A 23,919-nucleotide genomic window follows, 5' to 3' on the forward strand; every position below is an offset into this window, starting at 1 on the left:
TGAATAGTCATTGCTGTTAGCTGCCAGGGGGAGTTATCTGGCTCATCCCAGAGGCTTTTGCAGTTTGCAGGTTGCTGCAATATACTGTGCTGGTTTGCCTCCCATCTCTGCTCACGCTGTGTCTGCACACGCGTCTGTGGGATGGCCGCCATCTTGGGTCGGGCCGTCTGGCCGTTACTCTGTGGCATTGTTAATGTTTGGGCCTGATGGTGCCAAATCGTGATTGCCCATGAGGACCAGGATAACCCCCGCCGGTCCAAAGAGGGGGGGGGGGGCAGCCAGACGCCGGTCAGAGAACTTGGAAAACGGCCGTCTCTCTCCAGCTCAAGCTCGTTAGGCCTCGGGCCTCAGACGGGTTGCTCCTATGTCGTGCTGGGTCGGTAGCGGTATCGCTGTGTTCACCCCGTGCTCGTGCGTATTATGGGCACCTGTTTGGGTCAGTGGCTGTAACTGGAGCGGAGCTGGCTCCAGTAATTTAGCTCTGGTGCTGGAGCTCAGACGAGACACGTCTGATCCATTCGGCAGTCAGGCCCCGCCCCTTTCTTAAGATTTTTAACAATTTATAGATATACAAAAATATAGATATATTTTAGGTATATCTATATTATTTATTAATATATATATATATATATATATATATATATAAAAAATAAAATTGGTCAGTAAGTACAAGCAACCAAATAATGATGTGTCCAAATGATGCCCCCAGTGTAGTCTCTATGTCAGTGGTAAGATATTGTGGACTACATATACTTAGATATTGTGGACTACATCTCTCCTGATGTTTTGCGAGCATTAAGGCTGTAAGAGCAATCTGGGTGATGTAATCCACAACATTAGGAGTTCTGAAGGTTGCTCACCCCTGCTCTAAGTCTTGTGGGATCTCCCAACCTGTGCACAGGTGGTTATTCATTAGAAAATAAATGACATATTACTGATTTATTCTTCTGGACTGAAAGAAGTAGATCCTGGAAAATTGCACTGTTGGGTCACACAAAGGACTATGTTTGAGAATCGTGGTCAAATGATTAAACAAAGGGGCATATTTACTAAGGAACAAAAATGACAGCATGAGATACATGCATAACATAAAACGTGGGAAAATAGGTACTTTTAAAGATGTTATTATCATGCCCGATTTTATATTTAAGGTGAACAGCTTCTACACTTATGCACTAATAAAAACGAGAGTAAATAAAGTGAAAACGGTGTAGCGCAAACAAAATGTGTCATAAAGTTGAAAATACCTTATATGTATATATCTTGCGTTTTTTTTTTAGATAATATGTACATTAAAAATAAAACAAACATAAAAACAATAGTGTAATTATGTTAATAAATAAGTAGCACAATGAAGGGGAAATTGGTCTCGGTGACTGCCAACTCACACATACCAGAGCCAATTAGTCCTGGCTCTGGGTGTTTAGGATGTGTGTGACTTTAACAGTCTGGGGACATCTTCCCTTTTTAAATTTTTTTTTTTTATTGTTGGTTTGACAGCCGGTACATTGCATATCAGCAATGGTCTAAGACATAGAGCATTATATATGGTACTTTGCAGTACATTATCCATCAATTGTTTATTTCTTCTGGAGCATATTTAGTTCCTAAGCCGCCAAAGTTTATTTTTTAAATTGTAGTAAAAAAGAAAAGTAAAAACATAACCTAGAAATTTTTAAAGATGAGCTAAGCTATTGAATAACACCAAACACAGGGGCAGGCTGGGATGGGGGGCAGGGAGGCACTTGCCCCCAAGGTCACCCTAAATCATTTTCAGAACTATGCAGGCGGCTCTCTAATTAAGCGGTCTATGCGGCCGCATAAGGCCTCGCGGCCGCCTAAGCCACCTTAGGGTACACTGTGTCAGGTCCTCGGTCACCCGACACCAGGAGGTGGCCATGCGGCTTGCTCAGTATGACGCTGGGTGCGAGGCTCCTCCAGGCTGCCTGGCATGAGAGCGCCCGTGGCCGCTGGTCTGCTGCTCCACAGTGTGCAGAGCTGCAGACCATGTGTCTCGTGAGATCTGGCTAATCAGAGTGTTGCCGCAGGTTACCACGGCAACGCTCTGACCGGGTCTCGCGATATACATGGTCTGCAGCTCTGCACACTGAGGAGCTGCAGACCGGATATCACCACAAACCACCAGGGAGCCCACTGGATTTAGTCCCCCCTCCCTCACACCATCACCCACCACCCACACATTATAACCCCCCTCCCTCACACCATCACCCCCTCCCTCACACAATCACCCACCTCCTACACATTATTAACCCCCTTCCTTCACATCATCACCCCCTCCCTCTCACCATTACCCCCTCCCTCAAACCATCACCCTCCTTCCCTCAAACCATCACCCCCTTCCCTCACAGCATCACTATTCATTATTTTTTTTAATTTTATACTGACACACACACATACTGACACAGATACATATTATCAGTGCCACACACACATCCTAATACAGATACACATACACACTGACACACACATACACACAATTTAACACAAACACACACAAGTCATAATTAGCATATTTTTAGACACACATCGCTTCCATACTATTTGGGTGCACTGCAGCAGTGTGGCTTCCCTGGAGTCCAGATCTGGCTGAGGCTGATGGGAGTCTGGTCCAGACTCTTTGCCCCTCTCCTCTTTTCCTCCAACTTGCTTTCCCTGCGAATTGACCCCACTGCCAATCTGACAGAGACCCGGTTTGTTTGCGCTACTAAAGAGACACTATAGACATCTATATATTCCTAAAAGTATAGTGCCCTGTTAGCCTTTTAGGTTGCCAGCCCCTCCTCCCCAGGCTGAGGAAAAAAGTTTTACTTTCCTCCACACTGCCATCCATCCTCCATGTCAGCTAGCTAGGGAGGCTAGTGCAGAAAAACGCCACGCTGCACCAATCAGATTGTCTATGAGACCATCTGATAGAAATAGCTGTTTTATAATAGAAATAGCTGACTATATAATAAAGAGAGAATTTAAATTGAGACTAAATGAGGAGAGAATACGTGAAAGGGGAAGAAATAAAACAAAGGAAGAAGGGTAGGGTTCACTGAAATGTAGATTAACCAGAGAGACCAACACAGAGGTTCACAGTATCTGCTCAGCCTAGTCATGAAATCCAGTCTGAGTCGAATGATGTCACAGTATCATGAACCGTAGCAGTGAGACGCAAGGATCCATTTTGTGTACGAGCCCTACATAAATCCAGGCTTAACTTGCAAACACATGTATAAGCATCTGCCTCTTGGTTAATAGGGCTTATTGAAACTGATAAACATCCTCTCCGTTCCCTAGGACAACATACCCTGGCTCTGCAATCTGGCACATTTATAAGAAATGTGTTCTTAAGGCGTGTCTGGCGTCTGATCTCCCTCCTACTCTGCACAACACTTTTCCTTGAACGTAGAAGGAAGTATGATGAGGAAAAAAAAAATATATATATTTAATATAATATAACCCTTAACTTGGCAACCAGTATAGTAAATATGCTAATTGATCCATAGTTTTTGAGTAAATTATTGTGTCTATTGAATAATTTCTCTGACAAATATGTATCATAGATTAAAAGGGTGTGCAGGTACAGAAGGGCAAATAGGCTACCTGTAGGCTTCTGTCTACAAGGACACCTGTCTAGAAATTAGTATTTTTTTCTTTTTGGATTTTTATTTATTTTTTTACATGTTTTCTCATTTTGCTACATAGCTATTACATCTATTTTTCGTTTGTGAAGGGTTTGAAAAAAATGTACATCCAGGTTCTCTTGTTTCAGAAAAAAAATATTTTTTGGGGGGGGGGCAGATAGAGGTGCTAAGAACTCCGTGTCAAAAAGTGAAGTGTAAACTGTACCAGTGTGGAGTCATGTAATTTGATATTATTGTTTGATTAAAGGTTGAATTTCCTTTAAGTTTTGGGGGTAAAGGGGGTGAAAAGTCTTGCACCTCTTGTAATACAGGTGATACTCAAAAAATTTAAATATCGTGCAAAAGTTCATTTATTTCAGTAATGCAACGTAAAAGGGGAAACTAACATATGAGATAGACGCATTACATGCAAAGCAAGATAGTTCAAGCCGTGATTTGTCATAAGTGCGATGATTATGGCTTGCAGCTCATGAAAACCCCAAATCCACAATCTCAGTAAATTAGAATATTGTGAAAAGGTGCAATATTCTAGGCTCACAGTGTTCCACTCTAATCAGCTAAGTAAGCCATAACACCTGCAAAGGGTTTCTGAGCCTTTAAATGTAGGAATCACAATCATGAGGAAGACTGCTGACCTGACAGTTGTGCAGAAAACCATAATTGACACCCTCCATAAGGAGGGAAAGCCTCAAAAGGTAATTGCGAAGGAAGCTGGATGTTCCCAAAGTGCTGTAGTAGAAAGTTATGTGTACCTGGTATTTTTGACATCATTTTGTACCTGGTATTTTTACTTCTTCTCTTAATACACCAGTTTTATTTTTGTTTTCAAATCTTTGAGAATAGACCCGAAGACAAATTATTTTTGAGGTTTCACTTTTGTTTTGGACTGATAAAGGAAAGGACAGCAAAACAGCCACCTCCACCATAGTATTTAGCTTTTATTATATTTATACAAACATCTCCCCCAACCCCCCCTTCCCTGGCACTGATAGAAAACGTAACCCTGTTAAACATTGTGATCAGAGACTGTGCTCTAAAAAGGGTTTTTATAAAAGCTCCCTGCCCAAAAATGCTGTTTTACATAATCTATTTTAGAGATTGGACAGGACTTCTCCCCCTCAAAGTTTAGGTTACTAAAGAGAGGCAGGCTAAAGTATATTGCAAAATAAATAAATATAAAATGCTTTTCGTATTCTACTAAGGGCTATTATTTTAATTGCTTTCCCAGTTGATCAATCAAGTTTCGAAATAGAAGGACCACTATAGGCACCCAGACCACTTCAGCTCAATTCTCATTGACAGCCGCTAGAGTCGCTTCCACATTTCTCTCTGTGATTTTCACAGTGAGAAGACACTGCCGTCCAAAGGAAAGCATTGAGAAAGACATTCAGACATTCGGCAGACATTCGGCGGATGACGTCGGAAGAGGGAGGAGAGTTCCCCAGCGCCGAGGAGTACTTAGGCCCTGTCCCTCCATGCAGTGTTAAACCACTGTCCCACAGCCCAGCCCCATTGGAGGTATGGCTAAGACAGAGATTAAACACTTCCGTTCAGTTTTACAAAATCATATCAGCAATGGGTGCTTTGATAGACTGAAAGTGGTCAGCTGACACTCTTAGCCAATCGCAGCTGCTTTTTGCTGGTCAGGCTAATGCTTCACTAACCTAAGCAGCACAGTGAGGATGGGATGTTGGGACTCTCGTTTAGCCTTAGAACATTAGAAACAGTTTGATGCTGAATGGAAGGATGGACACTATAGCAACTTCATGAGTTGAAGTAGTTACAGTGCGTATAGTGTCACTTTAAAGCAGCCAGAACCTGTAGGTTGTTATTGGATCTGCTATATTTTTACGGTTTCATTAATTAATTCTTATATATTATACTTATCTATTATTATTATTGCTTGCTCATAGATTTGTATTTCAATATTTTATTAATTTTCAAGAAAGATATAAGGAATTAAAAGAAAGATAAAATAAGACCACAGTAATTCACAGATATCAGGGTTGTCAGGGAGACACGCAGGTCTCTAAATTATTTCAATTTGTTTAGGCCATGCAGGGTCTCCATGTACGGCAAATCATACAGGATGCAACAATCATATACATATTTCAAAATAAACTCGACACGCAATGGTCTCTGCTTTCTTGCTCATAGATTTGTATAAAAATGTTCTTTGATATTTGCTTTTAATAATACAGCATAAATACTAGGAACTGTACATATGCTTCATTCCTAATTCTAAATGTATGACAGCAACATGACAAAATACAGATTAAGGAACAGAGCACACAGAAAAACGCAGGTTAAAATTTTATAGGGCTACCTAAAATCACCTATCTCAACAAATAAAAATGGGGATTCAGGTCCACCATATGGCCATATTTAATAAAGCCTACCACTATGCCACAGTACCCCAATATCGGTAGGCCCTACACTAATTTTAACATGGGCGATAAATAAATAGTGCTAATGCTAAATTATCTTAAATATGTATTTAATTGATCTTTTGGAAGAGCATTGTGAATATATAACACAAAATTAAAGTGATAAAAACTGTTTTAAAAAATATAGTGTTGAAACTAAATAATCAAAGTGGTAGTACGTTTTATATACTGTATACTTACAATGCATACCATATATCTGCTCTATATCAAATAACAATTATTTTTTAAGTGTCATGGCTCTACAAAACCTCCTCAAATGTATACCTTCCTGTGGTCACCTCCAAAGAGGCATCTGAAGCTGGAGGGCGGGGTGCTTAACCCAAAAGGAATCTGGTCTATACTCCAAAAATACATAGAAAAATGAGGGAATGCGCGCACACCCAGAACATGCATTTCTAAGCAGTGGTCCTGCAGTAGAGACCAAATTTTACAAGTTATACATTTTTTAAGGCTACTTAAAATCACAGCAAATAGATATGGGGATTTAGTTCCTCCATATGTTCATACCATGTTAAGCCAACCACTACGCCACAGTAGTGCCCCCAATTCCCTCTTTGTTCTATAATCAACATGACAATGAGACAATAATGATGTGTCATTATGAGAAATATCTATACTCTATCTGATACTCTGTCCATGTGCAGCAGATCTTTAATTCCACATTGTGAATTCTAATTGGTCTAATATTAAAAATATGTGAAAGATTCTAGTATGAATCATATATAATTTATTTCTAACTCCGAAAGGCAAAATATGTTTTTCTGTTCTCTGATGAATTGATGATGTGTCTAACCTAATATCTCTCTCTATTTTAGTTCCAGTTTCAAAGCCAATTGTCCAAAGTCAGCCGTCTCATGAAGTGGTGGAACGCGTGGGAAACATTACATTTAACTGTTCAGTGACAAATGGAAATAGGGTAACATTCCAGTGGCTGAAAAATGGAAATCCGCTACAGAGCAACCCGAGGTATACATTTACCAAGAACAATGCCACATTTATTATTTCTCCTGTAATGAAGGACGATGTCGGAAATTACAGCTGTTCTGCCAGGAATCCCGTCAGTGAGATGGAGAGTGAAGCAATTGCACCAACAATATATTGTAAGTAGCATGACAACATTGATTTTAATAGCAGATCAGAACCAAGTGGCCTATCTTATCTGCCTGTGAAATCTCAGATTTGATTTGTTCTTCGCAAAAGTCTTACACACATCCCCAGCTTTAGTCTATTAATTTACTATGTTAGCCGATATTGCTTCCATTGGAATACTCCTCAACATATCTACTATAATTTCTGTAAAATGGCATTTGGTTTTCTTGGTCGAACGTCTTCCAACTTCAACACACATCTTCTTGTTCTGTTACTTATTTGGAAATGGACACTAAGTGACTAGAGCCATTCTGGAGCAATAGCACTACTTTTCTCTAATGCACACATTAAAGGATCACTATAGGGTCAGGAACACAAATATGTATTCCTGACACTATAATGTTCAAACCACCACCTTCCTGGGCTCCTCATGCCTCCATAAATATAGCAAAATCTTACTGTATTCAAGCCTGAAGCTGTAGATCTGCATGTTGTTTGCCTTAGAAAAACAAGCTGTCTGCTGACATCATAAGACATGGTAGCCTGATCCAATCACAATGCTTCCCCATAGGATTGGCTGAGACTGACAAGGAGGCAGATCAGGGGCAGAGCCAGCACAATTAAAACACAGCCCTGGCCAATCAGCATCTCCTCATAGAGATGAATTGAATCAATGAATCTCTATGAGGAAAATTCAGTGTCTGCATGCAGAGGGAGGAGATACTGAATGTTTGGATGTATTTTAGGCAGCCATGACCCAGGAAGGATCTCTAACAGCCATCTGAGGAGTGGCCAGTGAAGTTATCACTAGGCTGTAATGTAAACACTGCATTTTCTCTGAAAAGACAGTGTTTACAGCAAACAGCCTGAAGGGAATTATTCTACTCACCATAACAAATTCAATAAGCTGTAGTTGTTCTGATGACTATAGTGTCCCTTTAATGTTATGTATCTTTTAAATATTTTTTTTTTCACTTAGAGTAATTTATTCTCAGGCAACACTGATACATATATACCAGGTATAATACACAGTGCAGTTATAGCAACGTTTATGCATGACAAAGGCCATGCAGGCTGAAACGTTGCCTATTTTTCTGTATCCTGTTTGTACCAATACATTTTACTACAGCACCTGCACTTCGTAGCCTGTAGATTATACCTGGATTCTACTGTGAGCGAATGCAGATGCCTTTTTAGGGTACTCATGCCTGAGTGTTGTTCCTCTGGGACTAGCGATTACCGTGAGTTCCACATGAGTGCCACTCTATCCCGTCTACTTGACATATAGATACCAGTCAACCACTTGTATCTTCAGTGATATCTGAGAAAGGAACATGAAATGTCCCCACTCGTGTTCTTCGACCCTAGACCCATGAATCCTAGATGGCAGACTTGTTTCTAGCTTCCCCTTATGTAAAACCCAAGACCACGAGGAAGGGTCCGTCCCCCCCATTTGCTATTTTTGTCTGAAGGACAATGATTGCACTCCATCTATTTTGACCTCTGTTGTCCCGCATGTATATTGGTCTTTGTTTCTTTACTGTAAAATAAAGAGTGTTAAAAAAAAAAATATCAAATGGTTGTCAACTCACTGTTTAGTAAATGAATGCCATAATGTAAAACATTCAAAAAATACAGTATGGAGAAACTAACCAGTACAAACTATAATCACCTGGGTGCTAATTCTCACTGGTATTCCCTCCAATACCACCATAAATAATCTAAATAAGTAAGAGAATGCACACCAGAATACACATTAAATATTCAACCAGGTTTAATAAACCAATATCAAGGTTAAAGTACAAAAATATATACAGTGATACAAAATAGGCAAAAATAATAATAATAATAAACAATGAATTTACCACAATTCTCACAAGCCTGTCAGGGCAGAAACTGGAATCACAAATAACCCCCCAACTTTTCGGCACCTCCTGGTTGCCTTTATCAAGGGCCCTTATCACTGTATATATTTTTGTACTTTAACCTTGATATTGGTTTATTAAACCTGGTTGAATATTTAATGTGTATTCTGGTGTGCATTCTCTTACTTATTTATAATGTAAAACATTACCTTGGATTCTGTACCTGACAGTAATCTTCTTGGCTGTAGAACATTCTCATCTATATATTGTCAATAACATGTTTGCAATAACTCATTTTGCTTCAGGGTTTTAATGTGCCATATGCCGAGACTGCGGGGGAGAACAGTGATAAAAAAGGTCTCTAGCAGTAAGTACCTGCCATCTGCTCTCATACCGAATAGATGGCAGTCTAATGTTGACAGGACAAGTCAGGAAAGCAAAGGTAGCAGTGAAATCTTCATGGCCCAGGTGATTTATGGTTTTACAAGCCATTTGGTAAACACTCATAATTGAAAGAATATGTTCATTTATGTAAAGAGCTTATCTCTTACTAAGGAGGAGGTAAATGGGTGGACACTCAGGGTATATTCATTACCACCCTGCTCCCCCCCCCCCTTTTTTTATACGTAAAATAAATGTTTATTGCCTTTATCTAAGCAAGAAGCTCATTTTGTTGTATTTATTACATATTAATCCATGTATGACTGAAAATTGCTAATGATACCAATACATATAAATATAATTTAGTTAATGTTACACGTATGACAAGATTTTGTAAATATATTCCTATGTACTTTATATAAAAGAAGTAAAACTACCACAACAAGAGGACATAGTCTTACATTAGAGGGGCAAAGGTTTAAAAATAATATCAGGAAGTATAACTTTACTGAAAGGGTAGTGGATGCATGGAATAGCCTTACAGCTGAAGTGGTAGAGGCACGGCGTACCTAGAGCATTTGGCACCCGGGGGGGTCCTATTTTTGACATCCCCCCACCCACTCCCCCCAACTTTAAAATGCAAAAAACAACCGCAATGTTTAAAAAGAATGTATTTAGCACTAAGCAATGTTCATGCTTTTAAATGTAAGCATGTTTTTGGATGGAGTATGTTTGAGTGAGTGTAGGGTGTGTGTATGTATGTGGTGTTGGTGTTTGAATGCAGACATGCATGTTTATGTAGTGTGGTTTTTGAATGCAGTGGTGTGGTTATATATAATTGTGGAGTTTGTATGTAGTGTTGACGTTGAAATGCAGGGGTGTATTTTGTGTGTAGCGTTGGCGAGATTCTGAGATGTATGCACATATACACATGCACACACATATATATACACACTGACACACATGCAGATACATAGACACACAGTCAAACACAGATACGCAGACACACATGCAGACACAGTGTTGACTCTAGGAACAATATATAGGGGGTGGGCACATAAGATACCACAGTCCAAACTGAGGGGGCACTAAAACGTTTCACTAGGGGATGGGGTATACACACACAATAACACAATAGGTGTATGTCTGTGTGTGTATATCTGTGGTTGCGTGTGTATATATATATATATATATATATGTATATATATATATATATAAAATACACACACACTTAACTACACAGATACACACACAATCACACACAAAAACGCAGACATACACAAACACAATCACAGACCCACAGACATACAATCACATACATATAATTAGATATACACATACAAACATCACATACATACACACATTTAATATTTAAGAGGTCCACCCAGCCTCCCTACCTTGCTCTGGGAGGGCTTGAGTGGATCCTCAGTCCCTGGTGGTCAGTGGTTGCTGCTGGGATCTCTGTGCTCTTCCTGCACAGGTCCCTTGCGCACCCTGTAATAGGACGCCGATGCCTGATGTTATATGCCGGCTCACTGCAGGGCGAAGACAGTCAGATAAAGTCAGAGGTACACAGTTATACACATATACTGTCAAATACAGCTATATGCACACAGTCCCAGACACATAGTCACTTGCGCACAGTCAAACACACAGTTAAAGGCAGACAGTCACACACAAACAGTTTAAGCAAGCTTGGGATAGGCATAAGGCTATCTTAGCTATAAGATAAGGCCAGGGATAAATGAAAGTATTTAGCCGAATGGCTCTTATCTGCCATCACATTCTATGTTTCTATACTTTATAATTCAGAATGTTAAAGTACTGTCCTCAATCCCAGCAATGGCTTAAATGATCATCTACTATCAGTAATCAATGATTTCTGTCGTTTGGTCGGGTATCATGCAAAACTTATCAAAGAGCTCATGACCCAGATTTCACTGCTCTTTTTTCTGCAGGTAAAGTTAAAAAAAACGTTATCATGCTGAAACCAGGTGTAAACCATGACATCACTGTTAATCTTGCAATGTCAGGCTCGATTAGTTAATATCGCAAGACTATTCAAATGCATTAATTAATCTAGCAGTTGACAGGTGTCCCTTTTATCATATTATGTTCCATATGGACATTGCAATGTGTGTGTTTCTTTCAGGTACTTTGAAATTGACATTTCAGGAATTGCACATACAGTATTTGTTATGTTATTGATTGCACTGTGTTATGTTGTATCTAGAGTGATTATTTGTCCTTTAATTGGTGCAATTGATTAACAACAGATCTTTAGTTAATGTTGCTTGTACACGTTACCAATGTTTGTGGTGTTCTGTTTGTGTGCTTTGAAAGGTAATGAATTTGCTAAGTTTTTCGAAGGTCATGTTAAAGTGTCTACAGATCCTCTTTAGGTGGATAGTGAGTGTGGAAACATCAGTGCATAACGTAAGGCCTTGGGCCCATTTTCACTGATCTGGTAATTGTAATAGAGTTGACAAAAGGTATGAAAATAGTGGTATTGTCATCGCTTCAGTTATGTGATTGCTTCAGTTTTGAGCAGCAGCTGTTTATATGATGATAAATGTCAGGAATTAGAGTGTAAGTTCCTTGTTTTTTTTTATTTGAAATTTTGTATTGTTTCTCCAAAGTTAAGTGGGGTGGGGTACAGAAAGAAAGAAGGAAAGGGGGGGGGGTAACATCTGCAACATATTATCTATTCCAATAACTAGACAGTAATATTGTCTATCTATTTGTCTGGCAGAGGTTGGTCATTCTTTGTTTGGCGACCCATTATTTACCATGTCGCAGTGCAACAACCATTTCACTTCACTTGAGTTTAACATTTCATATTTGTTTACAGTTAATTTGGGTTACACAATCTCCATGTGACCCAGATGTTCCATGTTTCCATGGTTAGTTTAGTTGAGGGGACTATCGATGTAAGTCTTGTTTCATCATTTTTCTGTATAATTTCCTTGTTTTTATTTTTCTTCTTCGCATTTGAACTTCTCTAGAGTGTGAAACTGACTCAATGCCAAACTTTGTTCCGTTCACACAGCGTTATTCACGAAAGTGTGAATTGTTGGTAATTTAAAGTAATTCAAACTGAAATTCAATAAAAAAATTACAAAAAAGTCGCTGAATTGAAAACATAGCTGGCTTGGAGATTTAATTTATTTATTTTTTACATTCTAGCTGTTTTGTCACAATATTTAAAATTAACTTTGAATTCATGACAAATCACTCTTTAGTGGAAAGCTCTGACAAGAGTTGTTGCCAGGAATTTAACAGGAAATCACAGATTTAAGGCTGAACAAAAAAGTCTCTTCAAATCGATTATGTTTCCTGGTCAGCCATTTTTACCTAAAATGTAAATTTCTTTGGTAAATGCCTGACAAATCATAGTTTAGTATATAACTGTGCACGTGTCTGTCGCTGCAACTTACCTGCACTACCGTTTAGTGTTGCGTTTCCCATTCTTAAACCTTTAAAGGAACACTAAAGCATAAGTAATATATACCATAATTCCTAACATTTTAGTATCCATGTCCCTATGTATTTTCAGTGTTCCTCCGCCTTGTGCAGTAAAAAAATTGAAGATAATTAAAATTTTACTTCCCTTTTTCCAGTGCTGGGGTTCCCTCAGAGCTGCTTACTTCTCCTCCTCCCACGACGTCACGGAGGGAACATGGCCTACTCCGCTGATGTCCAATACATTGTTATTCATAGAGGAACATTGGGGACCCGATGAGCATGCGTGGCGAGCGCTGTGTGTGCATCAAACCTTCCCCATAGGATGGCATTAAATCAATGCTTTCCTCTGGGGGCTTCCATGTTACGTGACCGTGTTTTACTTGTAAGTGCTGAAGAAGTGCCTCTTGTGGTGGCTGCTAGTATGACAGCCACTAGAGGAGGATTTAACCCTACAATTTAAACATTGCAGCTTTTAAAAAAACTGCAAAGTTTTAAATTGCAAAGTTAAAAGTACAGGACTACTGCACCCAGAACTTAATTGAGGTGAAGTGGTCTAGGTGGCTTCAGTAGTCCTTTAACATATACAACAATTGTACAGTTCTCCTTTTGTGCACTTGAAAGCTTTTTCAAATGAATATTTTTTTTTTCAAAATGGCAAATAATCCTTTTTTAAAATATATATTACACATTTAATTAACTTTTACTATTTTTACATATGCACTTCAAATTTTTAATCTTTCTAATTTTTCTTTTACTCTTAATCTAACACTTGCAATGTTACGTACCATATGAGATTATTATGTAAAAAAATGTTATCTATAAAAACTGCGTTATAAATATGATTTAATAAGCAGTTTATGATTGGTACCATGCAATCTGTGCTGCCCTTTCAAATATGACTACATACCATGGTCACTATGTGGCTTGTAAGTGAAGAGTCATACTATGAAATGTTGAATTGCAAATTTGCCTTATACCTTAAATAATAAAAAACAATAAAAAAAAAAAAAATCACATTTTCTAGAAAAAAGTGACACGTACTGATACCGGAGAAACTGACGGAAGCCAAGCACAGAGAGATGGACACAGGTTTCTTCAGGAAGGAAGAGATTCTTTATTGGATCACCGATCGGGACTCAGAGGGACTAGCGTCACCAAAATACAGCAAAGTCTGAGTACTGAATACATAGAGTACATTCCTTATATAGCACTGTAGCTCCTCCCACAATTAACTACACCCACACATACCCTTAACCTATTTAATGAATAGAGTCTAAACTCATCCATCCGGTCTAACCACGTGGCTCATCTGATACAAAGGAGAGGGACGCGTAATTCCAGTTCTTACATTCCTGCACCTGGTCAGTACAGTGATGACAGTATCTTAGCTACGTGTTATTAACTAACTGATACTACAAACACATATACATACATATGCCTTGTGGCAATCTTAGCCTGCTAAACTTGTATTTTACTGGAATTACATCACATTCCCCCCTTTGATGCCTCTGATATTTCACAATTACTTGAGGCATCACTTAACCTTGGTTTGCATATACCTCAGGTTACCATGAACCAGACCAGACTTATCTTATGATGTGAATCTTCAACATTCATCTTCTTGCATTGGTTCTCCCTGATCTAGAGCCTTATACTTATATATCGCCATTATCTGTGCAGCAGCCTTCCTCTCTGCTATACTTCCTATCAGGCTTTGCACAGACCTAACTACTAAGGGTATAAGACACGGTAGGAGTAGACACAACAGTAAAATCAGTAGGACTCCACCTACCACTGCCTTAAGCCCTCCAAACCACTCATACCAGCTACCAAACCAACTACTTGGATTATACCCTTTCCATACCTGAGTAGGCACATGCGCTAGTTTAACCATATGGCTAGTAAGCTCAGCTATTGCTTGCCCTTCGTCATCTATTTGAAGACAGCAATTACTTAGGTTAAACTTCCCACATACACCTCCCTCTACTGCCAAAAGGTAATCCAAGGCTAATCTATTTTGGTAGACTGCTGTCCTCATCCTGGTGTTATGCTTCGCTAGAAGATTGAGCGCTTGTGATGTTTCATTAGTGATAATCTCAACCACCGCCTGTAACCTTATAATACGGTTGAGCATATAAATAGGGGTTCTATAACCAAAGGTACCATCCTCAGCCCACGTGGCTGGCCCATAGTAATCTATGATACGCTGGGGAGGCCATTCATTATCTTCCCAGGTGCCTATCTCTATGGGTCCCCTTTTCTTCCTATGATTCACATCATACACTTTAACACCTAAAGTCTCACCTGTTTCAATTGGTAACAAGAAGAAGGATGGTTTGAGCATACCTAACACACATGCCCCTTCCCAGTCCTGTGGCAGCTCCGAATAGGCTTTCTTACCACAGATCCAGTACAAATTTGCTGGGGCTCTCCAGGTAGATGTGATGGATAGATCAAACCACACGTCCTTTAAATTGGCATATCTAGCAAACGGGTTAGATGGTTCTGAGACATTTGAAGCCGACCACCAAGTTGTATTCTTTGTATCATCATCATAAGCTTTTTGCCCTAGACAAGTTAATTCTCCTACAGAAGTATTATACATTATTCCTTTCCTTGCTATGCAAACATAACCTATGATGGAGGTCTTTAATCTCCACTCAGATTTACCTCTAACACTCATCTGATAATCGGCTTGTGAAGATATTAATTGTTGAACTGCCTCAGAACCGGACATTACCTCCTTTGCTTCCTAAGGCCATTGGTCTCCCATGTTAGTACCTCCACACACATAGCAGTTGGTAACATTAAGACTACCGGCAATACTTTCAGCTAAATCGATGAACAGGTTTTTAGCATTATGGGGGATCTTATTATCTATACTCATCTCTTCGTAAAAGGAAGGGTATACTTGATGAGTCTGGGAGGATACCGTATCAGTCTCTATTCCTATAAACAATAATGTCCCAGGATCTAAACCCGTCCCGTATATTTGAAACCCAAATAAATTACCATACTTATCTAAGAACTTGTCGGGGTTATTTATAAGAATATGGACTGGATTGCATTCCATAGACTTACAGTATGGATTGGTAGGCAACTTAGTCACTATCATGTCTTTGTCTACTGTCTGTCCCCAAGTTGCCCACCCCACACAAGACCAATATGGGCAAAAGTTATAATCTCTATTTGGGCATCTAGGACTTACATATTTATTTTTGCTACTGGGACAAATATATTTATCGTTAGACCCATACGTCCTCTCCCATCTAAGATCCCCACATACATTCCACGGCTTTCTACCACTCGATATCGCTTTACACGCATCAAATAGCAGAACACCCGAAGAATGTACGGATTCTAACACCGTTTTATTAATTAGGGTCCCCTGAGGATCTCCATTCCTGAGAGTCAACCAAATTGTACGAGGCTGATACTCCGGACTGAAGCACTTAGGTTCTCCTACTCCTAAATGGCACACACTATAATCTATATTTAAGTATCTACATCTCGATACATCTCCTTTACATTCGTATTGTGAATGCCAAATTAGGGTTTGGGAAATATGGTTACCTGTTCTCGTAGTCTTAATGCATACCTCACAGCTAGGAGTGTCGGTACCTCTACCTTCCTGAATATAAAAACACATGTAAATAAACACAATCAAAAGCACATCTTTCGCCGTCATCCTCAGTCTTCGTCCGTGCGATGGAACCTCAGCTTCCAGGATGTGAGGGGCTGCAGGGAATGGAGTTCTGCTCATCTTCACAGGTGTCCCTTCGAGACTTTCCTGGCTTATACACTATGTGATGGTAAGCGGACAGGCTTTATTATGGCCTTCTCACTCACACCTGTAACAATAAAATTTGTAATCCACAATAATTCCTCGTTACTCCGACTGAGTAGTACGTTTTAACCGGATCTTGCAGGGATTCTCTGGATCTGCTGTAACTTGCCAAGAATCGACTGCTGCTGGTTTAACCCTGGAGTGATGTATCCACGGAGTCACTTCTGCTACTTTTATCGCTGTAGGGGTAGACAAAAGAACAACATAAGGACCTCTCCACTTGGGCCCTAACGGTACATTATTCCACTCTTTAATCCACACTTGATCTCCTGGATGATAACTATGAACAGGGGGATAAATATTCACAGGTAATCTATCTTGTACCCATTTCTGTACCTCCTCCATAGTCTTACCCAACTCTACAACCTGCTGCCGGGTAATTCCTTCTCCCAACTGACTCAAGTCCCCCCTTAAGTTACCAAGTACGGGAGGTGGTCGCCCATACATGATTTCAAAAGGAGAGAGGCCCATCCTTCTGGTAGGGGTACTGCGGATTCGCAATAAGGCTATAGGTAAGAGAACGTTCCACTTAAGTTGGGTTTCCTGACACATTTTAGCCAACTGGTTCTTTATAGTTCTATTCATTCTCTCTACCTTACCAGAACTCTGGGGTCTATATGCAGTATGAAGCCTCCACTTTATACCAAGCATATGAGTCAGTTGTTGTAGGCACTGGTGAACAAAAGCTGGACCATTGTCCGATCCTATAGAACAGGGTAGTCCATATCGGGGTATTATTTCTCGTAGCAGGAATCTCACAACTTCTCCTGCTTTCTCTGTACGAGTAGGACATGCTTCTACCCAGCCTGAATAGGTGCACACAATTACCAGCAGGTAACGATGTCCACCCGATTTAGGCATCACTGTAAAGTCTATTTGTAGATCGGACATGGGGAGTCCCCCCATAAACTGAACTCCTGGTGGCTTTACTGGTCCTTGTCTTGCATTATTCTTAGCACACGTTACACATCTGCGTACAATGGCCTGAGTCAAGTTGGACAATCTTGGTATGTAGAAATGTTTTCTAAGAGATTCTTCAGTACTGTCTCTCCCAGAATGTGTCCCGTTGTGATAATTTTGGACAATTTCTACCGCTAGCGATGCTGGTATAACTATTCTTCCATCTTCTAGCTGATACCACTTGTTCTCCAGATACTTTCCCGGTTCAGTCTTTAACCACTCCTCTTCTTGAGCTGTATAAACTGGAGTCCATTGGGACAGTGGAGTTGGTATAAGAGCAGCTATATGCCCCACATACTCCTGTCTTCCTGATTCAGCAGCACGCTTAGCTGCACTATCTGCCATCCGATTTCCCTTGGTTACATCACCATCTCCTCTCAGATGCGCTCGACAATGTATGATACCGACTTCTTTCGGCTCCCACACTGCTTCCAATAGTTGTAGGATTTCAGCTGCGTACTTGATTTCTTTGCCTTCTGAATTCAGTAGTCCTCTTTCTTTATACAAAGCTCCGTGGGCATGAGTGGTTAAAAACGCATACTTAGAGTCCGTATAGATATTCACTCTTAAACCTTCAGCCAATTGTAACGCTCGTGTCAGTGCTATCAATTCTGCCTTTTGTGCTGATGTTCCTTTCGCCAGTGGCCGAGCTTCTATCACCTTGTCTATGGTTGTTACTGCATATCCTGCATAGCGGATCCCTTCTTTCACATAACTACTGCCGTCTGTATAATATTGAACATCGGGGTTCTGGATGGAAAAATCACGAAGATCTGGTCTACTTGAGAATACTTCATCCATTACTTCCAAACAATCATGTTGACTTTCAGTAGGTTGTGGCAAAAGGGTAGCTGGATTTAAGGTGTTTACAGTCTCTAAATGCACTCTTGGGTTTTCACACAACATTGCTTGATACTTGGTCATACGGCTGTTACTAAACCAATGATTTCCTTTGTAATCCAACAACGTCTGTACTGCATGTGGGACTCGTACATAAAGTTCTTGACCCAGAGTGAGTTTATCGGCTTCAGCTACTAGCAGGGCGGCTGCAGCTACGGCTCTTAGACAAGGTGGAAGTCCGCTGGCCACTGCATCCAATTGTTTAGACATGTAGGCAACAGGTCTTTGCCATGATCCCAAGTACTGTGTCAATACTCCCACAGCCATTCTTCTTTGCTCGTGTACATACAGGTAGAATGGTCGTGTGTGATCAGGTAGACCTAATGCTGGGGCACTCATCAAAGCCTTCTTCACATCTTCAAATGCCGTTTGCTGTTCTTGGGTCCATAGGAAGGGGTCGTGCTCTGTACCTTTGATAGCTGCGTACAGAGGTTTTGCCAGTATCGCATAGCTGGGAATCCATATCCTACAGAAGCCTGCTGCCCCCAAGAATTCTCGCACTTGTCTTCTATTCTTGGGTATTGGTATTTGGCAGACAGCCTCTTTTCTCTCTGGCCCCATAATTCTTTGACCTTCAGAGATATGGAACCCCAGATACTTGACAGTTGGCAAACACAACTGAGCCTTCTTTCTAGACACCTTGTATCCTGCCTTCCAGAGAATGTGTAGTAGATCGTGCGTTGCTTGCTGACAGATTTCTTTTGTAACTGCTGCTATCAACAAGTCATCTACATATTGTAACAATACACACTCTCCTGGGATGGACTCGAAATCCAATAGATCTTGACTTAGGGCTGAACCAAATAGGGTAGGTGAATTTTTAAACCCTTGGGGCAGTCTTGTCCAAGTCATTTGGCGTTTTGAGCCCGTTACAGCGTTCTCCCATTGGAAAGCAAAAATACATTGACTTTCTGCGGCAATTCGGAGGCAAAAGAAGGCATCTTTGAGGTCTAAAACTGTGAAGTAAGTAGCCCCGCCCGGAATTAAAGCAAGCAGGTTATATGGATTGGGTACAACTGGATGTATACTAACAACCGCATCATTGACTGCTCTTAAGTCCTGCACAGGTCGATACTCATCTGTGCCGGGCTTTTGAACAGGCAGCAATGGGGTGTTCCAGGGGGAAGTACAGAATTTTAGGATACCATACCGTATGAACTTATCCAGGTAGGATTGGATGTTCTTCTTAGCCTTCTGCGGAATGTGATATTGTCTTAGGCTCACTGGATAAACCCCATGTTTCAGTTCAATTTTTATTGGTGGAATATTGCGGGCCAGTCCTGGTGGGTTGTTCTCTGCCCAAACTCCTGGTATGTTAAATAATGTCTCATCACTCCTAGGGTTTTGGCTAGTCAACACTGTATAAAGTCGCCACTCTTCTTCCTTTGGTACGGATAAAGTCATAATACCTGAAGGTCCATTAAACTTTAAAGATGTTGTTCCATCTGGTAGGAACGTAATCTGCGCTTGTAATTTGGATAGCATATCACGTCCCAGCAATTGGACTGGACATTCAGGCATATAAAGGAATTGGTGTTTTACTACGTGGCCTCCCAATGTACAGAGTCGACTTTTAAGAACCGGTCTTTCAGCACTTCTTCCAGTTGCTCCTATCACAGTAATAGTCCTTCCAGATGGAGGAGCAACTAGATTAGTCACCACTGAATGTTCAGCACCAGTGTCGATCATGAACGCACTCCTTTTCCCCCCTATTGATACATCGACCATAGGCTCCGCTCGACCAAGGGGGATGGAGCCCGGTCGGTATCAATAGTCCTCCATGACCGTGTCAGCCAATCCTACAAAGTCCCTACCTTCTCTATCGCGAGACCTTTGCGCTGCTGGAATATACCTGTCTTCCCTAACACTTCCTCTGTTCCCATTACTCCCTCTATAACCATTACTCCCTCCGGGACCTCCTCTACCTCTCGCTCTGCCTCTAAAGTTTCCGTAGCCTGCCCTGGGTTGGTCTCTCTCGTACTGCTCTCTTTGCGGACATTCGTTCCTCCAATGCCCTTCTTCCTTGCAATACGCACACTGATCCCTACTCAAAGGCTCCCTACTCCATCTATTATTGCCTCTATCTGGGCCCCGTTTATCTACGCCTGCGATCGCTACCGCTAGCATATCAGCCTTTTTACGCATCTTGCGCTCCTCCTCTTTCTTGCTTTCTGTTTCCCTATTCATATACACCTTATTAGCTACCTCCATTAGTTGGGTGATTGACATACCTGCAAACCCTTCTAACTTTTGTAGCTTGCGCTTAATATCTCCGTAAGCTTGGCTGACAAAGGCGGAGTTCACCATTCGGGAATTGTCTGCGTCTTCCGGATTAAAGGGGGTGTACAAGCGGTACGCCTCCAATAATCGGTCATAAAAGACACTGGGCGCTTCATCGCTTTTCTGGATCACCTCAACTGTCTTCGACATGTTAATGGCTTTCTTTCCTCCGGCTTTCATGCCAGCAATTATAGCGTCTCTATAGGCTCTGAGTTGAACCATATCAGCACCATTTACGTTCCAATCGGGATCAGTGTTGGGATAATGTGTTGCGGCCCATGCTGCTGGATTAGCTTGGTTCAAAGCACGGGCTCTATCCTCTAATGCTTTAATGGCTGCTTGATTTATTCTTGTCCTTTCCTCATTGTTAAATAAAGTCATTAATAACTGCTGGCAATCAGCCCATGTCGGATTATGTGTCTGTACTATTGAGGTGAACAGATCAGTCATGGCTTGTGGTTTCTCAGTATACGAGGAATTATGGGTCTTCCAGTTTAAAAGGTCGGTAGTGGTGAAAGGGACATATACGAAGACAGGGTCAGCGTGTGCCATTTGACCTGCGGCATCGATATAAGCTGACCCGGGATTTAAGCGAAGAGGCATCTGATAGTGCTTTAATTGTTGGGCACCAGTCAACTGTCGGGTTTGGATGGGGCTACGTAGGGAAGCGTCAGTCATGGGTTCCGGTCGGGGAGAGATAGGGTATGGGGATGTGGGAGGTTGGTTTTGGGAAAAGGTAGTGAATAGAACACTTCGGGCCGAGCTAGATGAAGCTTGACCGGAAGTCTGAAGTGGCGCCAAATCAGGATATTCGTTTCTAATGGGGGTGGGTTCTGGTTCCGGAAGGGGAGATTTAGTACGAGGGGGGGTGGATCCTGTACTGGAGGAGGAAGCGGAAGTGGATGAGGGTAATGAGGGAAGGGTTACAGGACTTCCTGTATTTGCGTCACTTCCTCTTACCGGAAAGTAAGGGGGCGGCAAAGGGATCTCGGACTCAGGGGGCGTGTCCAAAATGGGCCTAACACCAGCCCTAGTGGACGAACAAGTCCTAGCTACCATGAGGCGACACTGTTCCTCGTGGCATGTCCGGAGCCATTTTGGCGAGTCATTTACGGCCTGTCTCCAACAATCAATATAAGGAAACTGGCCGTAAAGTTCAGGCCTACCTGATACAGCCACGTGTAAGCGCTGTACCAGAGTTGGATCCAAACTGCCACGTGGCGGCCATGCCGCAACCAAAGTAGGCCACTCCCTAGTGCACAAAGTGACCAAACGTACAGGAGACATCTTTACCCCAAAATCACAAACTTTGAATCCCTTTTTAAAATTCTTAACCATACATCCTAAGGGATCCGGAATCGTTGACTGCGACGCACCCATATTTAACAGTGGAACGTCGTTGACAACGATTACTATACACGCGTACTATTCAACAGTCACACCCGTTTCCTCTGGCAACAGCACCACGTGGTACGGTTATCAAGTGAAACGTACACCATAACAATAAACACTCAGGGAATTCCCGTACACACACAGCTGCTACACCAGTCACTATATAATCAATATTATGCCCTTTGGCGTAACTACACAGTCACCCACGCTATAATTCTCTATATACGAATTACCCGTCTATAACACACCCCAGTAACATCGTCTTTTACAAATAGCGGTTACAGTACGGTTAGCATAGGTCAAAGCACAAGTTAAGGTCACAATACAATTATTAGTGGTTATGGTGTTAAAACATGCAATGGACGACAATGATTAGTACTTATTATATAATGTCAGTAAATATACAGGGTTATGGTACCGTGCACTATAATACAGCAACACACTATTAACACTCTCGCTAGACGGCTGAGCTCGCGCTATCTAACAAGATATACACTTTACTAAACAATCGTTAACACATTTACAATTCCCAACTAAACTATTGGCCAGTACCTTGAATGGACTACCTAAAACTATATACACCCGTTTTGGTTAGCCACACTGCCCAATCACCACATATACATAGCGAGCTAGAGAACCGAATTTACACAGGCGCCTCTTAGTCGCACTATACAACGAGCTAGAGATCCGAATTTACACAGGCGCCTCTTAGTCGTACTATCAAAAGTCTAGTGGGTTCCAAATTTACACGCCTTCCCACTTAGCCCAGATAGGATGAGAACTAGCGAACCGAATTTACACAGGCGCCGCTTAGTCTCCCGGTCCCTCCGACCTAGCGAACGTAATATACACCCTAGAACGCTAGTCTAGACAAGACACCGGTGTCCGGCTAGGGCTATCTTACACCAGGACCCCGCCTGACTAACCAAATCAAACGGTCTGACTAAAGAGCGTTCGATCGAGCGGTGCGCCTTCGCTCCTTCCCTCCGACAGAGGGGGCAGATACAGATTCAAAAACCCCTTTGGGCCTACCGCACAATCGGTATACCCCTAGCGGGTCCTGCCGTCTAAAACAGCAGTTATCTTACCTCCTCGTTCCTGAACCTGAGTTCACACTCATCGACGGGGACACCCCAGCACTTCTCACGTAGAGGCCGATGATCTCCTGGACAACAGACCAGTGGCGCCGAGACGAAGGGAGGTCCACGCAGAAGTTCAGGGGTGCAGCCGTAGAGAACGTGGGCAAAGATAGACCGTCTCACGCCTCTGCCTCTCAGCTACCGTTGAACGATGAGCTTCCCGGCCAATGCACCAAATGATACCGGAGAAACTGACGGAAGCCAAGCACAGAGAGATGGACACAGGTTTCTTCAGGAAGGAAGAGATTCTTTATTGGATCACCGATCGGGACTCAGAGGGACTAGCGTCACCAAAATACAGCAAAGTCTGAGTACTGAATACATAGAGTACATTCCTTATATAGCACTGTAGCTCCTCCCACAATTAACTACACCCACACATACCCTTAACCTATTTAATGAATAGAGTCTAAACTCATCCATCCGGTCTAACCACGTGGCTCATCTGATACAAAGGAGAGGGACGCGTAATTCCAGTTCTTACATTCCTGCACCTGGTCAGTA

The 23,919-nt window shown here is 41.5% G+C and overlaps 1 protein-coding gene across 1 annotated transcript in view; it reads left to right on the forward strand.

Annotated features, from left to right (window-relative positions):
- HEPACAM2 (HEPACAM family member 2) overlaps nt 1-23,919 on the forward strand; it is a 107,089-nt gene that overhangs the window by 19,192 nt on the left and 63,978 nt on the right. Inside the window, exon 3 of the mRNA XM_063450683.1 lies at nt 6,913-7,197. Within this exon, the coding sequence (XP_063306753.1) occupies nt 6,913-7,197 (285 nt within the window). The remainder of the gene's footprint in view (nt 1-6,912; nt 7,198-23,919) is intronic.

This window comes from Pelobates fuscus, chromosome 4 (assembly GCF_036172605.1).
Source record: "Pelobates fuscus isolate aPelFus1 chromosome 4, aPelFus1.pri, whole genome shotgun sequence".
Classification (NCBI taxonomy): domain Eukaryota; kingdom Metazoa; phylum Chordata; class Amphibia; order Anura; family Pelobatidae; genus Pelobates; species Pelobates fuscus.